Source organism: Olea europaea, unplaced genomic scaffold, assembly GCF_002742605.1.
Source record: "Olea europaea var. sylvestris unplaced genomic scaffold, O_europaea_v1 scaffold3025, whole genome shotgun sequence".
NCBI lineage: Eukaryota > Viridiplantae > Streptophyta > Magnoliopsida > Lamiales > Oleaceae > Olea > Olea europaea.
In genome coordinates this window covers 58,386-79,635 of record NW_019248924.1, presented here as the reverse complement: position 1 = coordinate 79,635, position 21,250 = coordinate 58,386, and the positions used below count along the sequence as shown (strand labels likewise).

Below are 21,250 nucleotides of genomic sequence, written 5' to 3'. Positions count from 1 at the left end.
CAGTGACCAAAACTCAATATTTTTCAAAGTTCAATGGCCAAATCAAAGACATGTACCTAAATTCAATGACCAGAACTCGACATTTTAAAGTTCAGTGGCCAATAAAAAATATGGACTTAAATTCAGTGACTATTGTAACAATTAACTCTATATTTTCTGATTAATTATTGACCAAGTCTTGAAGTTTATTTTATTAAACCTTTTTCTTATAGACTTTGTTATTTTATTTAAAATATGGTCCCACTCTTTCATTTCATTATCGTTGATTAATTCTTTCTCTTTTTGTTATTTTCTATGTCGACAATAAAAAACAAACCATTGATATCGATGGGTCCCTGTCATTGACAGCAAAACTCCTATTTAATCATCAACATTTGGACGGTTTTCCAAAAGATTGTGCTATTTATATTTTTAAATGATATTCGTCCTTTTAATTAAGAACATATCTCCTTAACGTCATTATTTAGCTTATATTAAGTAATATTGACGTAATATATTAATTACTCGATGAATTATTTAATTCCTGGGATCTAGTTCAATGTTAATTTCAGAAATCATAGTTTATCAAAAGATTAATCTAAAGTTTTTGAAAAATTAGCTTTTTGTTGATTATGTCACTAATAATTCGACAAAAGAGGATTATTCAGGGTAAGCTCAATGAATAACAGAGATGAGATAGCGGTTGAATGCTTAGGAAAACCTATCTTTAAAAATAAAAAAAGGACTCGAGCTTTTAGTACGTAGTAAATACTATCTATGATGTTTTTGAAATCTAATTATGTTTTATAGTGCATGTTTTGTGATGGTTTATTTAGTTTTGGGTTAGTTTAGCTAAAAAATTGATAAAAATTAACAATTAATTTTAAACCAAACGTTTAATGGAACCCACAGTTTTTAATCACATAATTATCATTTTTTTCTTTTATCAAAAACTACTAAGAATTTGATCTTTAACTACTAACAAGGGTTTATTCAATTGTACATAAGTAAAAATAAGTGCATGTTCCTAAGTGTGTATAAGCTATGACCGCATTCGAATTTATCCGGATGACGAATCAGGGGAAAATGCCGTCATTCCTTAGAATTAGGCGGGTGAAGTTCGGACACCTAAGTCACAAAAAAATGAAAAGAAAAGAAAGTAAAGTGCATGTTTGGCCAAGCTGATTTAAGCTGTCAAATATATTATATATTAATATTTTCTACGAGCCCATAATTTATTATCTACACATTTTTGTTCAATTCAGTGCTTAATAAACAATTCATAAGGGACGTATAGTTGATGAAATTGATATAGTTTCAACTTGATAGAATTTATTTCCAAATTGCGACTCTTTCAAANTGCCTCCTTTCCTTTTTTTTTTTTTTTTTTTCTTTCTAGACCAACTATGTATTTGTTAAAATGAATTAATAATCCATATTCCATAATGCTAAAAAATAAAATAAAATAAAATAAAAAATCAAACACAACGGTTAAAATAAGTTTTCAAAATTAATGCTGTCTCTTTCAAAATTCTATCTCAAGTTTTAGCCCCGTTATGAAATTGTAGAGTTGACCCTTTCTCTAGTACCAAAATTGTATAGAAAGACTTTTATTATATTTGGTTATGTTTAAAATTTATTTTTCTATATACCAAACTTTGTTGGTAAAGAATTCAATTAGTAAACTATAACTTAGTTTTTTAAATCGTTTATTAAATCCTTAATCCATGGTTAATTTATTAATTTATTTTCATGATAAATTATGCACTTACTATTTAAATAAATTATATTGATTTGTGCTTCTAGAAAACAAAAAAATGTAACGAAGCCATTTTCGTGGATGCGTGCTCAAGTTTAATTGAAATGCTCAAGTGCCTAACCCACGTTTTGTTTACTTATTATTCTCTACTTTCTCAATAGTCAATAATTATTCATGACCACCATCGAGAATGAGTACTTTAAATCAACGGAAGAATCAATCAATCGATTCTTTACTTCACTATATTTTAAACAACTAATCAGACTTGAATTTGTCTCAATTTGGAACTACTCATATATTATTTCGAACCTACAGCGAGTTTGATTAGGAATCTATTATATATTTTCATTGAATTTTTTATGCATACAATCCTTTTATTTTCTTTTGATTCATTGATCATTTTTACAGGTATATTTGTTGATATACAAGTTTTTGAGTTTTCAAATATTTTTAAACATAATTTAAAAGTATGATGAATTCCAAAGTTTTTACAGCTTTCAAAGACTATTTTTTGAGCATCTAGATGTATGAAAAGAAACTTGAACACAATAAATACCCTCTTTTTTCTTTTTCTTTTTTTTTTTTTGGTTTTTTTTTCTATACTTGTTTGAGCCACATTCTAGGAAAAAATGAATTATTCGTGTCAAATAAATGGGAAATGAACAGTTAAAAATGAGAAAAAGTTTTAAATTTGTGTGTAATATTATTTTATTAAAGAATATGTGGTCGAAATGATGTCAAATCATTGTTAAAGAATGTATTTTTTTTAAATAATGTGGCTCAAACAAGCCCATATATAATAATTCTTCACATTTAATAATTAACTTACGGCTGTCCCATTGAATGACTATCTACAAACGAATGAAGAAAAGAGTACAGTTAACTGTTTAATAATTTGAAGCATCAGAGTGTTGCATAATTAAAATCTTGTTAGAAAAATTCAATGGCACAAAATAATTCGAGTCAACGCATTTCAATCCCATTTACCAATTTTTGAATGTAGATGTAAAGTCCCGAAAAATTCTATAGAATAGAGTTAATTGTTTTTCATGCTATATATATATATATATTATTTTTTTTTTTTGGGGGAAAGTTGAAGGACTATAGAGAAATAAGATTAGGCTATGTTTGATAGCCCAAAATTTTTCATGGAAAATGGAAAACAAATTCCATTTACTACTTTTGGCTTGCTTGATAGTCAATTTTCTAGGCAATTGGTTTTCCCTTAAGTTGATAATTTTCATGTAAAATAAAGTCAAACGAACACAAAAATATAGTTAATTTTTGGATTTTTTTTAAATTTTTTTGGGCAATGGAAACAAATTTTAGGAACAATTAAAAAAGTGGATATCCCTTAATTTGACAAATTTCATGAAAAATAAAGTCAAACGAATACCAAAAGACACTTTTATTTTAACATTTTTCAGATAAAAACAAAACCAATCAAACACTATTAATTGACAATTCTAAGTAAAACAATTTCTAGGCAATTCAATTTCTTGGAATTCATTTTTCTACCCAAATTCCATCGTTGCAATCAAACAAACCCTAAATTCTTATTTTTTAGTCATATAATTATATTTTGATAGAGCGAGTTTTAGTATATTAATATTGGACTCTTTTTATAGCTTGTAATTAGTTAGAAGTCTTCAACTGAAATAATTGCTTTTCTTCCAACAATTCTTTTTATTAATAAAGATAGAATTTCGAGGTGCAGGTGGTTTGTCTTGTTTAATTTCTTATACTAATGAATTTACATGATATAATATGATATATGATAATGGCCGCTGGGTACAAATGATATGATAAGAGATGAGCTTTTACTGGATTTTAAATATGTGATATGATTATTTTGATGCATGAATTAATATTTATATTTAGGACTGCATAATACTGATGTTCTACTAAGTATTCTCATACACTCAGGCATGCATAATACCTTCTAAAGGTTGAACGAATCATTGGTTGGTAATCAATTAAGTACTGTCGTTGTGCTTGGATTCAATGAAATTAATAAATCCAAATCCTGTATAATATGTCTAAAATTTTATTTCCTTAATGTTATGAATCCCTCTGCTCGTGGGATTTGAAATACATTTTTTTTTTTTTTGGTTATTTTTGTTTGTCAAATCAATTTCATATTTGTTGGCTATGATGAAAAAAGAAGAAGATATTTTGTATGATTTTATCACATGAATTACAAGTTGTGGATGTTATTAAATAAACATTATGTAAAACTCTCGTCGAACCGCAAATTGAGGCACCAACATCAAGTAATATTTTTGGACTTTCCTTTGTCATTTTGTGTTTCCTTTTCAATTTTAGAAAAATAGCTTTCGGTGAGACTTACATAATTTGGGATGTATATGATCCGATTCGATTCCGTTCTAATGAGAAATAAATCGGATCCGAAATTTTTGGGTATTTAGTAAGTGAAATTGTCGGGTCCAATTTTAATTATAGAACCATTTGGATTCGGCAAGTTTCCCAAGTTCTGTACTTTAATTAATTTTTTAATATTTAAAAAGTTACATTAATTCAACTTATGACATTTTCAAATTGGTAGGTAAAAGGAGGCCTCGACGGAGATGATGAAAGTTTTTGGATCTCCGAGTCTGCATCTAACTCAACAGAAGTATGCCATGGATCTTATAAGCCGCCAAATCTTAACTCTTACAAAATAACGTAATCCAATCTTATATGTCTTTTGTGTCTCTTTTTGTTGAATTTTTCATAGATTTGATTGTTAAAATAACATAAATGGGACAATAGCTTTTACAATAATTAAGAGATGAATTGTCAAGCTTCAATTCAACTTCTTCATAACGGTAGAAACGACACTATGATAAAATAACATATTTGGATAAAACTTATGTCAATTTAGTTAAATTTTGAAATTGAAATTAGAAATAAGAAAATCATATTTTTGGGTTTGAGCTAAATTAACTAGTTAGCAAGCTTATTTAAAAAAAAAATAATATAGCTTTTTTAAAAGGAATAAATTTTAAAAAAATTAGGGAGATTCGGTTATTCGGTTCATGATATAGAATCGAAAATCGAATCAAACCCGTCGGTTCTCAATTTAGATACCCGTTCGTAGGGCTAGACAAAGCTCCCGAACCGAAATGAACCGATCGATTCTTTTTAAATTAAATACTCGAATGGGTATCTGAATCGAGAACTGACGGATTCAGTTCGGTTCTCGGTTCTAAATCAAGAACCGAAAAATCAAATCTCTCTAATTTTTTAATTAATTTATTTTAAATAAGTCAAATTATTTTATTTTTCTAAATAAATTTACTAACTAGTTAATTTAGCTCAAACTCAAAAATATGATTTTCTTATTTCTAATTTTCAGTTCAAAATCAATTTAATCAAATTGAACTAAGTTTTATCCAAATCTGTTATTTTATCGTAGTGCTATTCCTATCGTTCTGGAGAAATCGAATTGAAATTCGACAACGCATCTTCTAATTATTTTAAGTTTGCTATCTTCTTCTTCCTGTGATTTTAACAATCAAATTTATGAAAAACTCAACAAAGAGAGATACAAAAGACACATAAAATTGGATTACGTTATTTTGTAAGAGCTAAAATTGAACAAATCATTAGTTGAATTAATGTAACTTTGTGAATATTAAAAAATATAATTTTAATACAGAACATGGGAATTGAATGAAATCGAACCGAACCAAATTGAATTGAATAGACCTGAACTCGAATATTGCCATAATTAAATTTGGACTCGAAGATTCGACTTACTAAATACCCGTTGGGTCCGGTTCGGTTCTAATGCCGAACCATGTCTAACCCTACTCATTCAGATTTTTAACTTAAGAAAAATCGCTCGGTTCAGTTCAAGTCTGATTCGATTTGAAAATTTTGCCCAACCCTATACATAATATACAATTCCAACAAAATAGCTTGTGGGTGATTTATATAATATACATTAATTAAGTGATAAATAAACCTTGTAAATTGAAAGATAATGTTGTTCATAATCCACCTATCCTTGATTATGCACATCGCTGAAAATATAGGTACTGTATCTTGAACATTTTATCAAATAAAATAAAATATTTAATTATCATACATATATATAATTTCGTACCTAATTCTTAAATTATTATTATTATTATTATTATTATCGTCATCGTCGTCGTCGTCGTCGTCGTCATCATCTTCTTCTTTGCCCTTTTCTTTTTATTAATAAAGAGTATTAACAAAACAAAAAAAAAAAAATCCTTTTATTAATAAAGAGTAAAAAAAAAAAAAACCCTATCTTGAGTAAACCATTATTACATAAATTCATAAGTAATTATTTGTCATCTTAAATTTTTAAAGAAACCTTGGTTGCAATCTAAATTTAAAAATCAAAATAAAAATTTCGGGTCGTTACATAGAAGTCATCAATATATTTGAGAATAAGCCAATAACATTTCCAGTTAAGCGAATTTGTTAAACATCAATCTCATTAATCTTATGAAGCTTCTCTATGTAGAAGAATTTTGAGGAAAAAATGATTTATCATGATCTCTTTGATATAACATTCTTTGATTTGTGCAATACAAGCTGTTTTATTTTTATTAAATGTTGTTTGTCTATCATTTTCTGAAGCTAATCTAAGTGATGCTGGGATATGATATGTTAAGTTCCTCAACCATACACATTCTCGATTTGTTCACTAGATTACAATAATTTCAAAATGATTAGAAAATGTTACATCAATGATTATTTCATAGATCTCCATATATACTTGTTCGTCTAGGTGTAAACATACATCTTGTTTGAAATTTAGCTTTATGTAGATTAAAGATTTAGTGCAACCTAAACAAAAATTTCACATGTTAATTATTTTTATTTATTTTTATTGAAAAGGATATGTTAGGTATGTGAAGTTACATAAGATTTGGCATAATTAAATAATAGACGTGTAAAATATTTTAGGGTAATTATATTCACATTATATATTTTTTATTTTTTACATTACATTTTAATTCTACTTAAGATTTTTAATCGTTGGTAATTATAGCATTTATATTCATAAAATTTTTTCACGTCATTCTTATTCTCAAACTTTTCATTAGTTATCACATTTTGTATTTGTAATAGTTCTATATCCAAAAGTTTGTTGAAACAGCATAAAATAACATATTTTTCATAATATTTAAAATAAATAAATACAAAGTACCAAAAAATATTTTTCCCTCATTTCAAAGCATAAAAATAAATTATTTTTATATAAATTATCATCAAGGATGAGGCGTACTTATTAATGGAAGGTCGAAGATAAGAATTCGACGGAAAAATTAAGACAATAATTGTTTCAATGAACAAAGATTGAGGAGTTTAAGTGTAATAAAATGTGGTACGTCAAATAAAAATTATGGTGTAAATATAACCACCCATATTTTTATTGTTATGATTACTTGTTTAGTCTAACACATCAAATAAACAACACTCTTACTTCTTCTTTTTGTTTCTTACAAAAAATCAACTGAAATTGAGCTAAATTTCGAATAACTTCACAATGTTAAAAAAAAATCAAGTCGAACCAAAATTTAAATCGAGAGATTATGATAACTATAAGTCAACTAAGTAGAAATAACACTAGCCAGGCTAGTTATAGTAGAAACACGCTCATGTTAAGGACAAAGTAAAAATCACTTTTTCTTTTCAATAATATTTTCTTATACTTTTCCTATATTTTATCTTCTCACTAGTGACAAAATGATCATTAGAGCACATTTTGGCTCGTCATGTTGTCACTTTTTTAAAAGTTTAAATAGTTTAGACCTACTTTTCAGGGAAAAAAGTGCTTTAGTGACAAAAGTAACTTCAAAATCATTTTTAATAAATAAGTAATTTTAACAATAAAAATTATTTATTTTTTTAACATAATCAAACATGCTCGTAATTTCTCTTTTCGTGGTTAGGTTGGATAATGAGTATGACTCGAAAATCATGAATCATGCACAAACTATTACTTACTCCACACACACACACACACACACACACACATATTGGGCTATAGATTTAAGATCTGTTTTTCATGTTTTCAAAATGCAGTGTCGGTGTGGCAATGATATAGATTAGTTTTGTTTATTTATTTCTGGAAAATTAGAAGGGTAAATCAAATTATGTTAGTTAAATTTTGTTATGGTTCTAACTTTGGTTGACCTTACCATTTTCTTAGACGTGCTAGCCTATCGATGCATGCCCATTTGGCTCGGGTTGGACTTTTTACGTGTTAGGTCGTCTTGCTCGAATGTGTTTTTAGGGCCCTCAACTCTCAGCCCAAGTGTTAAAATTCTTTTTACGACATTCGATAGCTCAAATGAAGAATTGTCGGCATATTCTGTTGGACATTTTTCTTGATAGATGATTAGGATCGGTTGCTTAACCTTTCTTGTAGTGTGACATTGGGTCCTTACTTTAAAAAGTGATGTTATATGTCTCCTACCCATTTAAATCTATGAATCTAAGTCCGTAGGCGGTGGTGGAAACAATTAATACGAAAGACTTTCAATTGAATTGGAGAGAAATGTTTAGCGGTTTTGTGATTTTGCCTCTATAGTCAATGAAAATTACTTGTCATTTTAATGTCTACGTCGACATTTTCACTTAAGTAAGATTTATAAATTTAAATAAATTAATGACGTTAAATCTCAAATCTCAAGGTTAAGGATTCATAACTACGGTTACACAGCGAAACCTCAATTTCCCATATATTTATTTATTATTTAAATATTGCTTTAGACTGTAAAACAATGAATGGGAAAATAGCAGTATTCATCCCTACCTATTTGATTGAGTAGAAACTTACTTCACAATATTTTAAAAAGAAAGAAGACGGTCTCTAAATTTTCATTATAGTTGCATCGTCCTCACATTATCATCCCACATGGACCCAACACGTCTCTAGAAATGGTGGCCTAATCCATTCATTTTTGTAATTTTTTTTAGAAAAATAATCATAAACTTCAAATCGTAATTTTGAATAACATAAATAGCTTTAAGTAGGTAGCAATATCTAATAGGGCGAAAATATATGCCTCCAATGTGTCTTCTGTAAAAGAATGGGGACGTCCATCGTGCATCTATACTGCCTCTATGCAGGCCATGCCACGGGCTCAAATACATGTGTGGGCTTATTTTTAAGATGCTCAACACATTTTAACATATTTTCTCAACTTTAATTAATGTCTGTGAATTGAAACGAGACATGTTTTTGTTAGACATTCGTGATAATTTGAGAAGAAAAGAAGTTCGATTGCTTTGGATTGGTTGCATAATTATAATGAAAAGATAAGATCAAATTGCTTACTTTTAATATTCAATCTGCCTCATTCACAATAGTTTAGGGACAGATGGGTGCAATTGTCCCTATATAAATGGAATTAAAGGAGTCTGAATAGGCTCAATAAAAGGGTTTATTTACGGGGAATGAGTTAATAGCTTCTGATTGGCAATTATTTGCTCTACTTTAATTTAAGCGTAAACGAAATTTCGTCAAATTCATCAATGAGCCCATTCCTGCAATATGTTTGAATCGCTCGTTAGAAGAAAGGAAAAAGAAAAGAATAAAGCCCTGCTCCCTGTCCCAGCTTGGGGACAAGGTCATGGACAGGGGAGCCATGTGGCGCCCCCTCCCTTCAACCCTTTGAATGAAATGCGGCAAAAGAAAAGGAAGGAAAATCCACGGATCGATCCCATTATCTCCACCCTGTAGGAACTACGAGATCACTCCAAGGGTGCCTTTGGCATTCAGGGGTCACGGACCGACCATAGAACCTTGTTCAATAAGTGGAACGCATTAGCTGTCTGTTCTCAAGTTGGACAGTAAGAGTCAGAGAAATGCAATCACTCATTCTTAAAATCAGCGTTTTTAAGACCAAAGAGTCGGGCGAAAATGGGAGAAAGCTCTCCATTCCTGATTGTCCTGTAGTTGGAACATTTGGAAACACAAGAATCCATAGTTAGAATGAAATTTCAAATCAGCACATTTTGATTGAGATTTTGAGAAGAGTTGCTCTTTGGAGAGAGGGACAGGGGCACCACATGACACACCTTATTGGAGGGGTGCCATGTATCGAAGGGCGCCGGCCCAATAGGAGAGCGCCATGTAACGTCCCTATCTTTAATCCTGTCCCAACCTTTATTCCAAGAATAAAACCTCTTGTATGAGCCGTACACTCTTAGGGGAGGGCCCACACCCCATTAACGATCAGGTCCCGTTCGGGGTTATACACCGAGTACGTGTAGCTGGGCTGGAAAGAAAAAACTTATCCGCTGTGCCGATGTCTCTTCCGTATCAAACGCGTAGTATTCTGCCAAAACGGTCAGATCCTCACTGTCCAATGCCCTGCCGACCTTTAATATTCATAAACTATTATGTTTAATTGTTCGATGACGCAGCATGTGATGTCAGCGATGCTTTCATCACCGTAGCTCATCACTTGCGTAAGATACATGAAGTCGCGTGATTTGAAACTGTGGGTTGTTGGTAATTTCTTCTTTATTTTTAGCCGTTGTCGTTTACCTTCCTGTTCAATTAAATGTTTTTATCGTGTCCTGTTTATATATAGAGAGAAGTATTGCAGTTTAAGTTGATATTCTGTATGAAACAGACTTGGTTGAAGATTCGAACCAATTGAAAAAGAAGGCGCCCAGGTCCCATTTTCCCTCCCTTTCCGTCTCTGATTCTTTTTAATTTGCTGTTTTGCTTGCTTTGTAATTATTAACTCTTCGAATTAACGAATGCTTGAATTGTAATTGAAGTTTTGGTATCTAGTTATAGTTAACAACCTAATGGAATTAAGCTAGACATAGCAACCAAAGGAGAGGTGAAACAAATTCATGAAGCCAATCCTTAGTTTACAGTGTTTTTGTTGTCGCTATTAGAAAGGTGTGCACTTTATGGGATGACGACTTGAATAGTGAGTCATTTCTATGTTAATTGCATGGGAAAGTTGAGCCTTTTTCCTTTACCTTTCTTTCCTTCCAGCACTCAAAAGCGCTTTTCGCTTTTTCTTGGTTTCTTCTTAAGATATAATTACTTATCGATACAGAAATGACCAACTTGAGTTTAACCTACCGTACAAGTTCCATCTTAAAACATCAACGTCTTAAGAAGAATAGCAGTTGGTTAATATTTTTGTACTTTACTAACCGATGTAGGATTTGCCCTTAACAATTTCTGCTAGAAATTTACTCTAAATGATAAAGGGCATGATACGAGTTATTAATTTTTATTAATCAGTAGATTTGTTGTTTGATTACAGAAAACTGTTCTGTTTGATCCTTTTTCTATATGATTTACGAGTACACCATAAATCTTAAGACAATTTGTTTAATGGGCTAGTTAGCTCATTTAGCTAAGTTCACCTATTGGATTCACCTTATCTACTACAGTTGCTGGGAACAAGTGAACAACATCTACACATTATATTACTGGCACCCTTGCTGACATTGTATAGCTCTATAAAATATTAAGCGATATTATACATTGTATTGGATTTGATTGTTCTGCTGGTTTACTTATTGATGGTCGAGTGGAAATTCGAAGTTTGGGAGGCTAGGAGAATGATAGAAGGATGGTTCTGGTTGGACGGTGGTACGGTTTTTTAAATTGAGACAGGTCGGCTGGATAATCTCACTGCCTTAAGCTCAAAAGATTGCAGATCAAAGTACCGTGAAAGTTTTATTCTTGCTAGCCCAGTTCTTCAGAATTAGTGCTTGGCTGCTTTAAATATTTTGTATCAAATTTCGTGTTGGAGATACGATTAACTCGTAAATTTTTCTCTGTCCATTGCATAAATTTGTAAGTTACTGTCATGATATTGTCAATGTCAGCTTCATGATTATTTTTAAAATGAAAGCCGACCTATGGGCATTGTTGTGAGGTAATCCTCAACTTTACAAGTTTGTAGCAACTTGGTCCCTGGTAGTAGTAGTAGATGGCGTTCGTCCATTTGAATGTAAGACAACATTTTTTTTTGCAGGAGGGACGATTTTATCTTTATTTTCAACTGAAAGAGAAATAGAAATGGAAAATCAAAAAAGGAAAAGGAAGGGGGATTATAAAACAAAATCTCCCTAACCCCAATTCTGCATACCCACACCTATATCTCTTGCAGGGGGCATGGTGGGACAGCCGGACACGGCTGGTGGTTTGGATGCAGTTATTTCTTTTCCCTTTTTGATTCCTATCATTTCCCTATTTGTTTCTTGTTTCAACAAAATTATTTCTGATTACCCATTTTACATGAAAACAGCACTTTTGCAAGTGGCATTTTAATGCTGAAAGTACATTTAATGCTGAAAATTTATGGCTTCCTACTTTCCTTTCACTGGGGACCAAACGAAAGGATGACTATTATATTATATATGACAAGAAATAAGGGCAGGGAACCTGTTTTCACAGATTCAATGCGTTGCGGACCACCACTGTGATTTTCCCTTGGAATCAAAATTTTATGTTGTTAGTGTTTGGAAGGGTGTGCAGGTGTAAGTGTACACTTTCTACGTTATAGAGATCTCTGTGTTAACCTTTTACCTTTACCCCTAGCATTTTTTTGTTATCGATTTGAAGAAGTGCAAAATTTGTAAGCAATTTTACTGGAGATGTTTACTTTTACTGTATTCTTATTACGCTGTTTGGAAAATGATTAATTTGTTTACAATGTCTAGAAATATTTTAAAGAATTTTACTGTATACCCTTACTTTTAATATATTTATATTCCAGTCTTTTGGTAAATAAATGACATGTTTACAATGTTTAGGCAGCCAGGAATGTGGAAAATCATTGGTGCATCGTGCAGCTTATTATACCTTCGTTGAAGTTGCCAAAGCCTTACAGCAACGTTGCATCTTAACTGGTCTGTTCCCTTTTTCCAGTAATTCAGAGACTGGAATCCATGGAAGCGAAGGTTATCTCCAGTGGAATCCGACACTCAAGCCTCCCTAGAAGTTACATCCGTCCTCAATCTGAAAGGCCGAGGTTATCTGAAGTTGCCGACTGTGAGAATGTTCCTGTGATTGACTTGGGTTGTGGAGACAGGAGCCTAATAATCAAACAAATAGGCGATGCATGTTGCGAATACGGCTTTTTTCAGGTTATTTGACCATGTTCGACCATCTTCTTTAGCTACCATCATGTGTGTTGATGCTTAGAGCAACATATATGTGCTTGGCTAGGCTAAAAGGAGTTACTTTTGAGTAACTTTTTATCGCCAAAACATATTTGGATGACATACTTATTTCTTATGCTAGAAAGGCATTTCTGAATTAACTCTTAACTTGCTGTCAAAATATGTAGCAATATTTATTTCCAATTTTGACCAATAAAATATTTTTTTAAGACTTACATATTTACTTTTTACTGTTTAAGCTTATCTGAAAGTCTCTACAGTTTTTTCGTAATTTGCTGTTGTACATTTGTTTTCAGGTGATCAATCATGGAGTATCTAAGGAAACAATCCAGAAAATGCTAGCAGTGGGTCATGAATTTTTTAGTTTACCGGTGGAAGAGAAAATGAAGTTGTACTCTGATGACCCGTCCAAGACAGTGAGATTGTCTACAAGTTTTAATGTGAAGAAGGAGACTGTTCATAATTGGAGAGATTATCTCAGGCTTCACTGCTATCCATTAGAGAAATATGTACCCGAGTGGCCTACCACTCCCTCTTCTTTTAAGTAAGCAACAAGGCAACTATTTCCTTTCCAAAATTACTTGTATCTCGATATCAATAGTCCACGAGATTATAACTAGGAATCTTCTTAAATGGAATAAATATGTAGCCTCGAGTTTAAACAATATAAAAGGTACCCATTAAATTTGCAACAACATACTAAGCCTCGTTTCCCAGAAATTTGGGAACTGCTACTTGAATCCTTTTCCACCGCTTTGTTGTTCGTTGCCTGGAGATTCAAAGCTATCAAATCCTTAGAGAGTACGACTAATCATGTTAGTTTTGGTTTTCCTTTCCCTCTCCTAACATGGTCAGCCTAGATCGTGTACTATTATGACTAAGCTCCTAGGAGTCTATAAGAAAATAAAACTTTTAACAAAAAGGTACCCAAATCATATTCATGCCTTCTGCGTGTTCCCTATATAAATTTTAAAGGCTATTCGTTTTAATAACGCTTTATTTGATAAACAAGTTAGCTTTTTTCCTTTTAGCGTGATGCATCGACAAGCAATCCAAGGATGTAGATCTACAAAAGCTGTTCCTATAATTCTTTGATCCGTTCCTCGATCACCAACTGTATCATCTTTAGGAAGCCATCTTTGTTGCATGCAAAAGAATATAATGACATATTTCTTGTAATTTGTAGGGATATTGCCAGCAATTATTGTATGGAAGTTCGACATCTCGGGTTCAGATTGCAGGAGTTAATAGCAGAGAGCCTTGGATTAGAAAAAGAGAGCCTCAAGAATGTGTTGGGAGAACAAGGGCAACACATGGCCGTCAACTACTATCCACCATGCCCAGAACCCGAACTAACTTATGGATTGCCAGCACATACGGATCCCAATGCCCTAACCATTCTCCTTCAAGACTTGCTAGTTGCGGGTCTTCAAGTTCTGATGGATGGCAAATGGTTAGCAATAAAACCCCACCCGGATGCTTTTGTCATCAATATTGGTGATCAGTTGCAGGTAAGGTTTATCTTTGGTGCTAGGAAAATAAATTACTGATATAGTAACTTGTGCATTGTTCTAATACTACAAACAATAAATTAAGCCTTAATTCTCAAAAATTTCGGGATCGGCTGTATGAATTATTTTCTGTCATTCGTTGGTTCATTGCTAAATTTTGTGGAAGATGCTATTCTGGGTCATTGCAATGAAATGTTTATTAGGAATCATGTCATTAGATTTGACAATGTTTTACAGCGACTTCAACATACTGGAACCGTCTCCCCCTTTATCCCCCTTTCTCCCGGGGGCTTGGGACCAGTGATGAAAAACCTTTGCATAGTTTCATTGTGGTAATGTAAGAAATAGAATATAGCTGGAATACGAATGCATTTGGTCATGAAGAGAGTGCATGAAACCAGCAATTTGTGTCATAACTAAAGCACTTGATACATTCTGTTAACCTATTGAACGACAAAAAATCGGTTCTTTTATAATATTTCTTTGTCAGTCTCCTTTAGAAGATGGATTATTCTCATAGAATGTGTGGTGTCGATGAGAAACAATACTTTACCATGTGCATGGAAGCTAAAAACGTGCAAGGATATCTAATATCCCATCCGATCGTTTGAATATGAGGCTACTGGAAAACCATATAATATGGTCTTTAATGCTTATAATATGGATTTGGATGATAACTAAGAATGATTTTCTCCAGGCGCTGAGTAATGGAAAATATAGAAGTGTTTGGCATCGAGCTATAGTAAATTCAGATAAAGCAAGATTGTCAGTAGCTTCCTTCCTCTGCCCGTGTGATAGTGCAATGATCGTTGCACCAAAGGATCTTATAAACGATGGATCTCCATCCATTTATCGGGATTTCACATACGCGGAGTATTACAAGAAGTTCTGGAGTCGGAACCTTGACCAGGAACACTGTTTGGAACTTTTCAAGAACTAAAATTGCTATTTGGCCTCTAGATTGCTGCTTTATTTTCGTGCTCGCCTCACTGCATCACACGGATTGTGACAAGAAGTGAATTTTATTAGCTGATGTCCTCCTTTTGTTTCTCTGATTGCTCTAATTATGTTTGTCACCAGATGATATTTTACTTCTGGTATAGGAATTTTGGAGTTTATTTTTTCATCATAAACCAAAAAACGCGTGGTTTTTATGCTCTTTGTTGAACCTTATTATTTGGCCAAGAATGCATTTTAGATTGATATATTGATGTAGAATGTGTGAGTAGAAAATAAAAAAATGTTTTGCGTTTACGTGTAATATTATTTTATTAAATGTGTGTTTGAAAAGAAAAGAGGGAAAATGTATTTTAAAAATAATAAGGATCAATCAAAGGCTATAATATCTCATCATTCTAGATTATTTAACTACATGATAGATAAATGTTGCAAGTGGTGATGTAACGTTAAATATTATAAGTTGGGGTGACTGACGGTTGAAATTGTATGAAATAGGTGGTAAAATGTCAATAACTGTTATAAGTGATAGTAACAACAACGACGACAAAAATAAGGGTGGTGGAACGTTACACAATTTTACGAAGTATAACACATTGTGTTATAAAATTTATTGTAAAATAATCAAAATAAGAAAAATAATTACATAACTACAAAGGTTTGAAGTTATATTTTCAAAATTAACAAACTCAGGGATTTTTATTTTTATTTTTATTTTTTTCAAAAATCGGGTGGTCACAATTTGTGAACCTTGATAAAAGTTTGGTCATATTTTATGGGTTTATTTACGGGGAATGAGTTAGTAGCTTTTGATTGGCAATTATCTGCCATCAATGAGCCTGCTCCTGTAACATGTTTGAATTGCTCGTTAGAAAAAGATAAAAAAAAATAAAAAATAAAAGGTCATATACTCTTGTCACGTGAGGAGAGGGGTCCACACCGAATTAATGATCGGATCTGGGCTGGAAAGAAAAAGCTGGGCTTGTACACCGACTGCGTGTAGCTGGGTTGGAAAGAAAAAGCTCATCGGCTGTGCCGATGCTCTTCCGTATCAAAAACGTAGTATTCTGCCAAAACAGTCAGATCCTCACTGTCCAATGCCCTGCCGACCTATAATATTCATAAATGTTAATGTTTAATTGTTCGATGACGCAGCATGTGATGTCAGTGATGATTTCATCACCGCAACTCGCTTGCGTAAGAGACATGAAGTCATGTGATTTGAAACTATGGGCTTACGCTTATTACTTGAATTCGTAAACGCAAAATCAATGGTGTTTCATGGGTTGTTGGTAATTTCTTCTTTATTTTTAGCCGTTTTCATTTACTTTCCTGTTCAATTAAACTGGAAACCCTCTTGTGTTCTTATCGTGTCCTGTGTATGTACAGAGAAAAGTATTGCAGTTTAAGTTGATATTCTGTATGAAACAGACTTGGTTGAAGATTCGAACCAATTGAAAAAGAAGGCGCCCAGGTTCCATTTTCCCTCCCTTTCCGTCTCTGATTCTTTTTAATTTGCTGTTTTGTTTGCTTTATAATTATTAACTCTTCGAATTAACGAATGCTTGAATTGTAATTGAAGTTTTGGTATCTAGTTATAGTTAATAACCTAAAGGAATTAATCTAGACATAGCAACCAAAGGAGAGGTGAAACAAATCATGAAGCCAATCCTTAGTTTACTGTGTTTTTGTTGTCGCTATTAGAAAGGTGGGCACTTTATGGGATGACGACTTGAATAGTGAGTCATTTCTATGTTAATTGCATGGGAAACTTGAGCCTTTTTCCTTTACCTTTCTTTCCTTCCAGCACTCAAAACGCTTTTCGCTTTTTCTTGGTTTCTTCTTAAGATATAATTACTTATCGATACAGAAATGACCAACTTGAGTTGAACCTACCGTACAAGTTCCATCTTAAAACATCAATGTCTTAAGAGTAGTAGCAGTTGGTTAATATTTTCGTACTTAACTAACCGATGTGGGATTTGCCCTTAACAATTTCTGCTAGAAATTCTTGAAAGTTATATAAGCCTCGTAATTCCTGGCTTCACACTCTAAATGATAAAGGGTATGATACGAATTATTAATTTTTATGAATCAGTAGATTGGTTGTTTGATTACAGAAAGTTGTTCTGTTTGATCCTTTTTTCTATATGATTTACGAGCACACCATAAATCTTAAGACAATTTGTTTAATGGGCTAGTTAGCTCATTTAGCTAACTTCAACTATTGGGTTCACCTTATATACTACAGTGGCTGGGAACAACATCTACACATTATATTACTGGCACCCCTGCTGACATTGTATAGCTCTATAAAATATTGAGCGATATTATAAATTGTATTGGATTTGATTGTTCTGCTGGTTTACTTATTGATGGTCGAGTGGAAATTCGAAGTTTGGGAGGGTAGGAGAACGATAGAAGGATGGTTTTGGTTGGACGGTGGCGCAGTTTTTTAAATTGAGACAGGTCGGCTGGATAATCTCACTGCCTTAAGCTCAAAAGATTGCAGATTAAAGTCCCTTGAAAGTTTTATTCTTGGTAGCCCAGTTCTTCAGAATTAGTGCTTGGCTGCTTTTAAATATTTTTTATCCAATTTTATGTTGGAGATACGATTAACTCGTAAATTTTTCTCTGTCCATTGCATAAATTTGTAAGTTACTGTCATGATATTGTCAATGTCATCTTCATGATTATTTTTAAAATGAAAGCCGACCTATGGGCATTGTTGTGAGGTAATCCTCAACTTTACAAGTTTGTAGCAACTTGGTCTCTGGTAGTTGTAGATGGCGTTCATCCATTTGAATGTAAGACAACATTTTTTTTGCAGGAGGGACGATTTAATCTTTATTTTCAACTGAAAGAGAAATAGAAATAGAAAATCAAAAATAGAAAAGGAAGGGGGATTATAAAACAAAATCTCCCTAACCCCAATTCTGCATACCCCTTCCCACACCTATATCTCTTGCAGGGGCATGGTGGGATAGCCGGACGCAGCTGGTGGTTTGGATGCAGTTATTTCTTTTTCCTTTTTGAGTCCTATCATTTCCCTGTTTGTTTTGTGTTTCAACAAAATTATTTCTGGTTACCCATTTTACATAAAACAGCACTCTTCTTGCAAGTGACATTTTAATGCTGAAAATTTATGGCTTCCTACTTTCCATTCACTGGGGACCAAATGAAAGGATGACTATTATATATATTACAAGCAATAAGGGCAGGGAACCTGTTTTCACAGATTCAATGCGTTGCCGACCACCACTGTGATTTTCCCTTGGAATCAAAATTTTATGTTGTTAGTGTTTGGAAGGGTGTGCAGGTGTAAGTGTACACTTTCTACGTTATAGAGATCTCTGCGTTAACCTTTTACCTTTACCCCTAGTATTTTTTTGTTATCGATTTGAAGAAGTGCAAAAGTTGTAAACAATTTTACTGTAGATGCTTACTTTTACTGTATTCTTATTATGCTGTTTTGGAAAATGATTAATTTGTTTACAATGTTTAGAAATATTATAATGAATTTTACTGTATGCCTTCACTATTAATATATTTATATTCCAGTCTTTTGGTAAATAAACGACATGTTTACAATGCTTAGACAGCCAGGAATATGGAAAATCATTGGTGCATCATGCAGCTTATTATACCATCGTTGAAGTGGCCAAAGCCTTACAGCAACGTTGCATCTTAACTGGTGTGTTCCCTTTTTCCAGTAATTCAGAGACTGGAATCCATGGAAGCAAAGGTTATCTCCAGCGGAATCCGACACTCAAGCCTCCCTAGAAGTTAATCTTGCAACAACATACAAAAGCATCCGGGTGGGGTTTTATTGCTAACCATTTGTCGGCCATGTGTTGCCTTCAAGTTCTGATAGATGGCAAATGGTTAGCAATAAATCCCCACGCAGATGCTTTTGTCATCAATATTGGTGATCAGTTGCAGGTAAGGTTTATCTTTGGTGCTAGGAAAATAAATTACTGATATAGTAACTTGTGCATTGTTCTAATACTACAAACAATAAATTAAGCCTTAATTCTCAAAAATTTCGGGATCGGCTGTATGAATTATTTTCTGTCATTCGTTGGTTCATTGCTAAATTTTGTGGAAGATGCTATTCTGGGTCATTTCAATGAAATGTATATTAGGAATCATGTCATTAGATTTGACAATGTTTTACAGTGATTTCAGCATACTGGAACCGTCTCCCCCTTTATCCCCCTTTCTCCCGGGGGCTTGGGACCAGTGATGAAAAACCTTTGCATAGTTTCATTGTGGTAATGTAAGAAATAGAATAGCTGGAATACGAATGCATTTGGTCATGAAGAGAGTGCATGAAACCAGCAATTTGTGTCATAACTAAAGCACTTGATACATTCTGTTAACCTATTGAACGATTGTACGAATATCAGGCTATTGGAAAACCATAGAATATGGTCTTTAATGCTTATGATATGGATTTGGATCATAACCAAGAATGATTTTCTCCAGGCGCCGAGTAATGGAAAATAAAAGTGTGTGGCATCGAGCTATAGTAAATCCACATAAAGCAAGATTGTCAGTATCTTCCTTCCTCTGCCCGTGTGATAGTGTAATGATCGTTGCGCCAAAGGCTCTTATAAATGATGGATCTCCATCCATTTATCGGGATTTCACATACGCGGAGTATTACAAGAAGTTATGGAGTCGGAACCTTGACCAGGAACACTGTTTGGAACTTTTCAAGAACTAAATTTGCTATTTGGCCTCTAGATTGCGACTTTATTTTTGTGCTCGCCTCGCTACATCACACGGATTGTGACAAGAAGTGAATTTTATTAGCTAATGTCCTCCTTTTGTTTCTCTGATTGCTCTAATTATGTTTGTCACCGGATGATATTTTACTTCTGGTATAGGAATTTCGGAGTTTATTTTTCATCATAAAGCCAATGACGCGTGGTTTTTATTCTCTTTGTTGAACCTCATTATTTGGCCAAGAATGCATTTTAGAATGATATATTGATGTATAATGTGTGATTAGAAAATAAGAAAAAGTTTTGAGTTTACGTGTAATATTATTTTATTGAGTGTGCGTTTGAAAATAAGAGAGGGAAAATGTATTTTGAAAATAATGAGGATCAATCAAAGGCTATAATATCTCATCGTTCTTGATTATTTAACTACATGATATATAAATGTTACAAGTGGTGATGTAACATTAAATATTATAAGTTGTGGTGATACTGACGTTTGAAACTGTATGAAATATGTGGTAAAACGTCAATAACTATTATAAGTGATAGTAACAATGACGACGGCAAAAAGAGGGGTGGTGGAACGTGTGTGACACAATTTTACAAAAGTGTAACATGTGTAACCTATTTTTACGAAGTATAATACACTGTGTTATAAAATTTATTGTAAAATAAGCAAAACAAGAAAAATAATTACATAACTGCAAAGGTTTCAAGTTATATTTTCAAAATTAACAAACTTAGGAATCTTTTTTTTTATTTTTTTCAAAAATCGGGTGGTCAAAATTTGTGAACCGTGATAAAAGTTTGGTCATATTTTGTGACCTCTAATAAAAATTTGTGATTGATAATTTAATTTATCAAGTCACGGTTACAAATAAAACACAATTTATGGTCACAGATACAAATCAAACAAAGTCATAATCACCAAAATAATAATAATACATAAAAATAAAAAATAAAAATAAAATTAAGGATCACAACTGCAAATTAATAGGAATGACAATGAGGCGGAGCATTTTCCCGCCCCATTAATCATTTAAGGTGAGGCGGTTACTCTTTTTACTACCTGTTTACATTTTTTTTTTTTTTAAGTTTTTGATAATTCATTTTATTGTCCCATTCATTAAAGTGAAGTGAAACAATATTATAGTTATTAA

The 21,250-nt window shown here is 32.5% G+C and overlaps 1 protein-coding gene and 1 long non-coding RNA gene across 5 annotated transcripts; both read left to right on the top strand.

Moving 5' to 3' along the window:
* Window positions 1-10,309: 10,309 nt before the first annotated feature.
* Window positions 10,310-15,610, top strand: LOC111384845 (protein DOWNY MILDEW RESISTANCE 6-like). 4 transcript variants are annotated; one of them, XM_023009174.1, is made up of 5 exons: window positions 10,310-10,411; window positions 12,524-12,856; window positions 13,189-13,436; window positions 14,079-14,403; window positions 15,101-15,610. In XM_023009174.1, exons 2-5 carry the CDS (start codon window positions 12,659-12,661, stop codon window positions 15,341-15,343), a joined length of 1,014 nt encoding a protein of 337 aa, XP_022864942.1. In that variant the 5' UTR covers window positions 10,310-10,411; window positions 12,524-12,658; the 3' UTR covers window positions 15,344-15,610. The 4 variants fall into 4 exon arrangements, with proteins under 4 accessions (XP_022864942.1, XP_022864944.1, XP_022864943.1 ...); XM_023009176.1 differs by having other exon boundaries at window positions 10,318-10,411; window positions 12,528-12,856; XM_023009175.1 differs by lacking the exon at window positions 10,310-10,411 and adding an exon at window positions 11,903-11,921.
* A 1,230-nt stretch (window positions 15,611-16,840) lies between these two features.
* LOC111384847 lies at window positions 16,841-20,402 on the top strand. The gene is made up of 2 exons (XR_002700972.1): window positions 16,841-19,302; window positions 19,849-20,402. It is a non-coding gene; the product is annotated as an uncharacterized LOC111384847 (long non-coding RNA).
* Window positions 20,403-21,250: the final 848 nt, after the last annotated feature.

What these genes read in the sequence shown, in the direction of transcription:
- LOC111384845 (XM_023009174.1), top strand. Translation starts at nt 12,659, where the DNA reads ATGGAAGCGAAGGTTATCTCCAGTGGAATCCGACACTCAAGCCTCCCT. An exon ending in ACCACTCCCTCTTCTTTTAA is followed by an intron (nt 13,437 to 14,078) that starts GTAAGCAACAAG and finishes TGTAATTTGTAG; the next exon opens with GGATATTGCCAGCAATTATT. An exon ending in ATATTGGTGATCAGTTGCAG is followed by an intron (nt 14,404 to 15,100) that starts GTAAGGTTTATC and finishes GATTTTCTCCAG; the next exon opens with GCGCTGAGTAATGGAAAATA.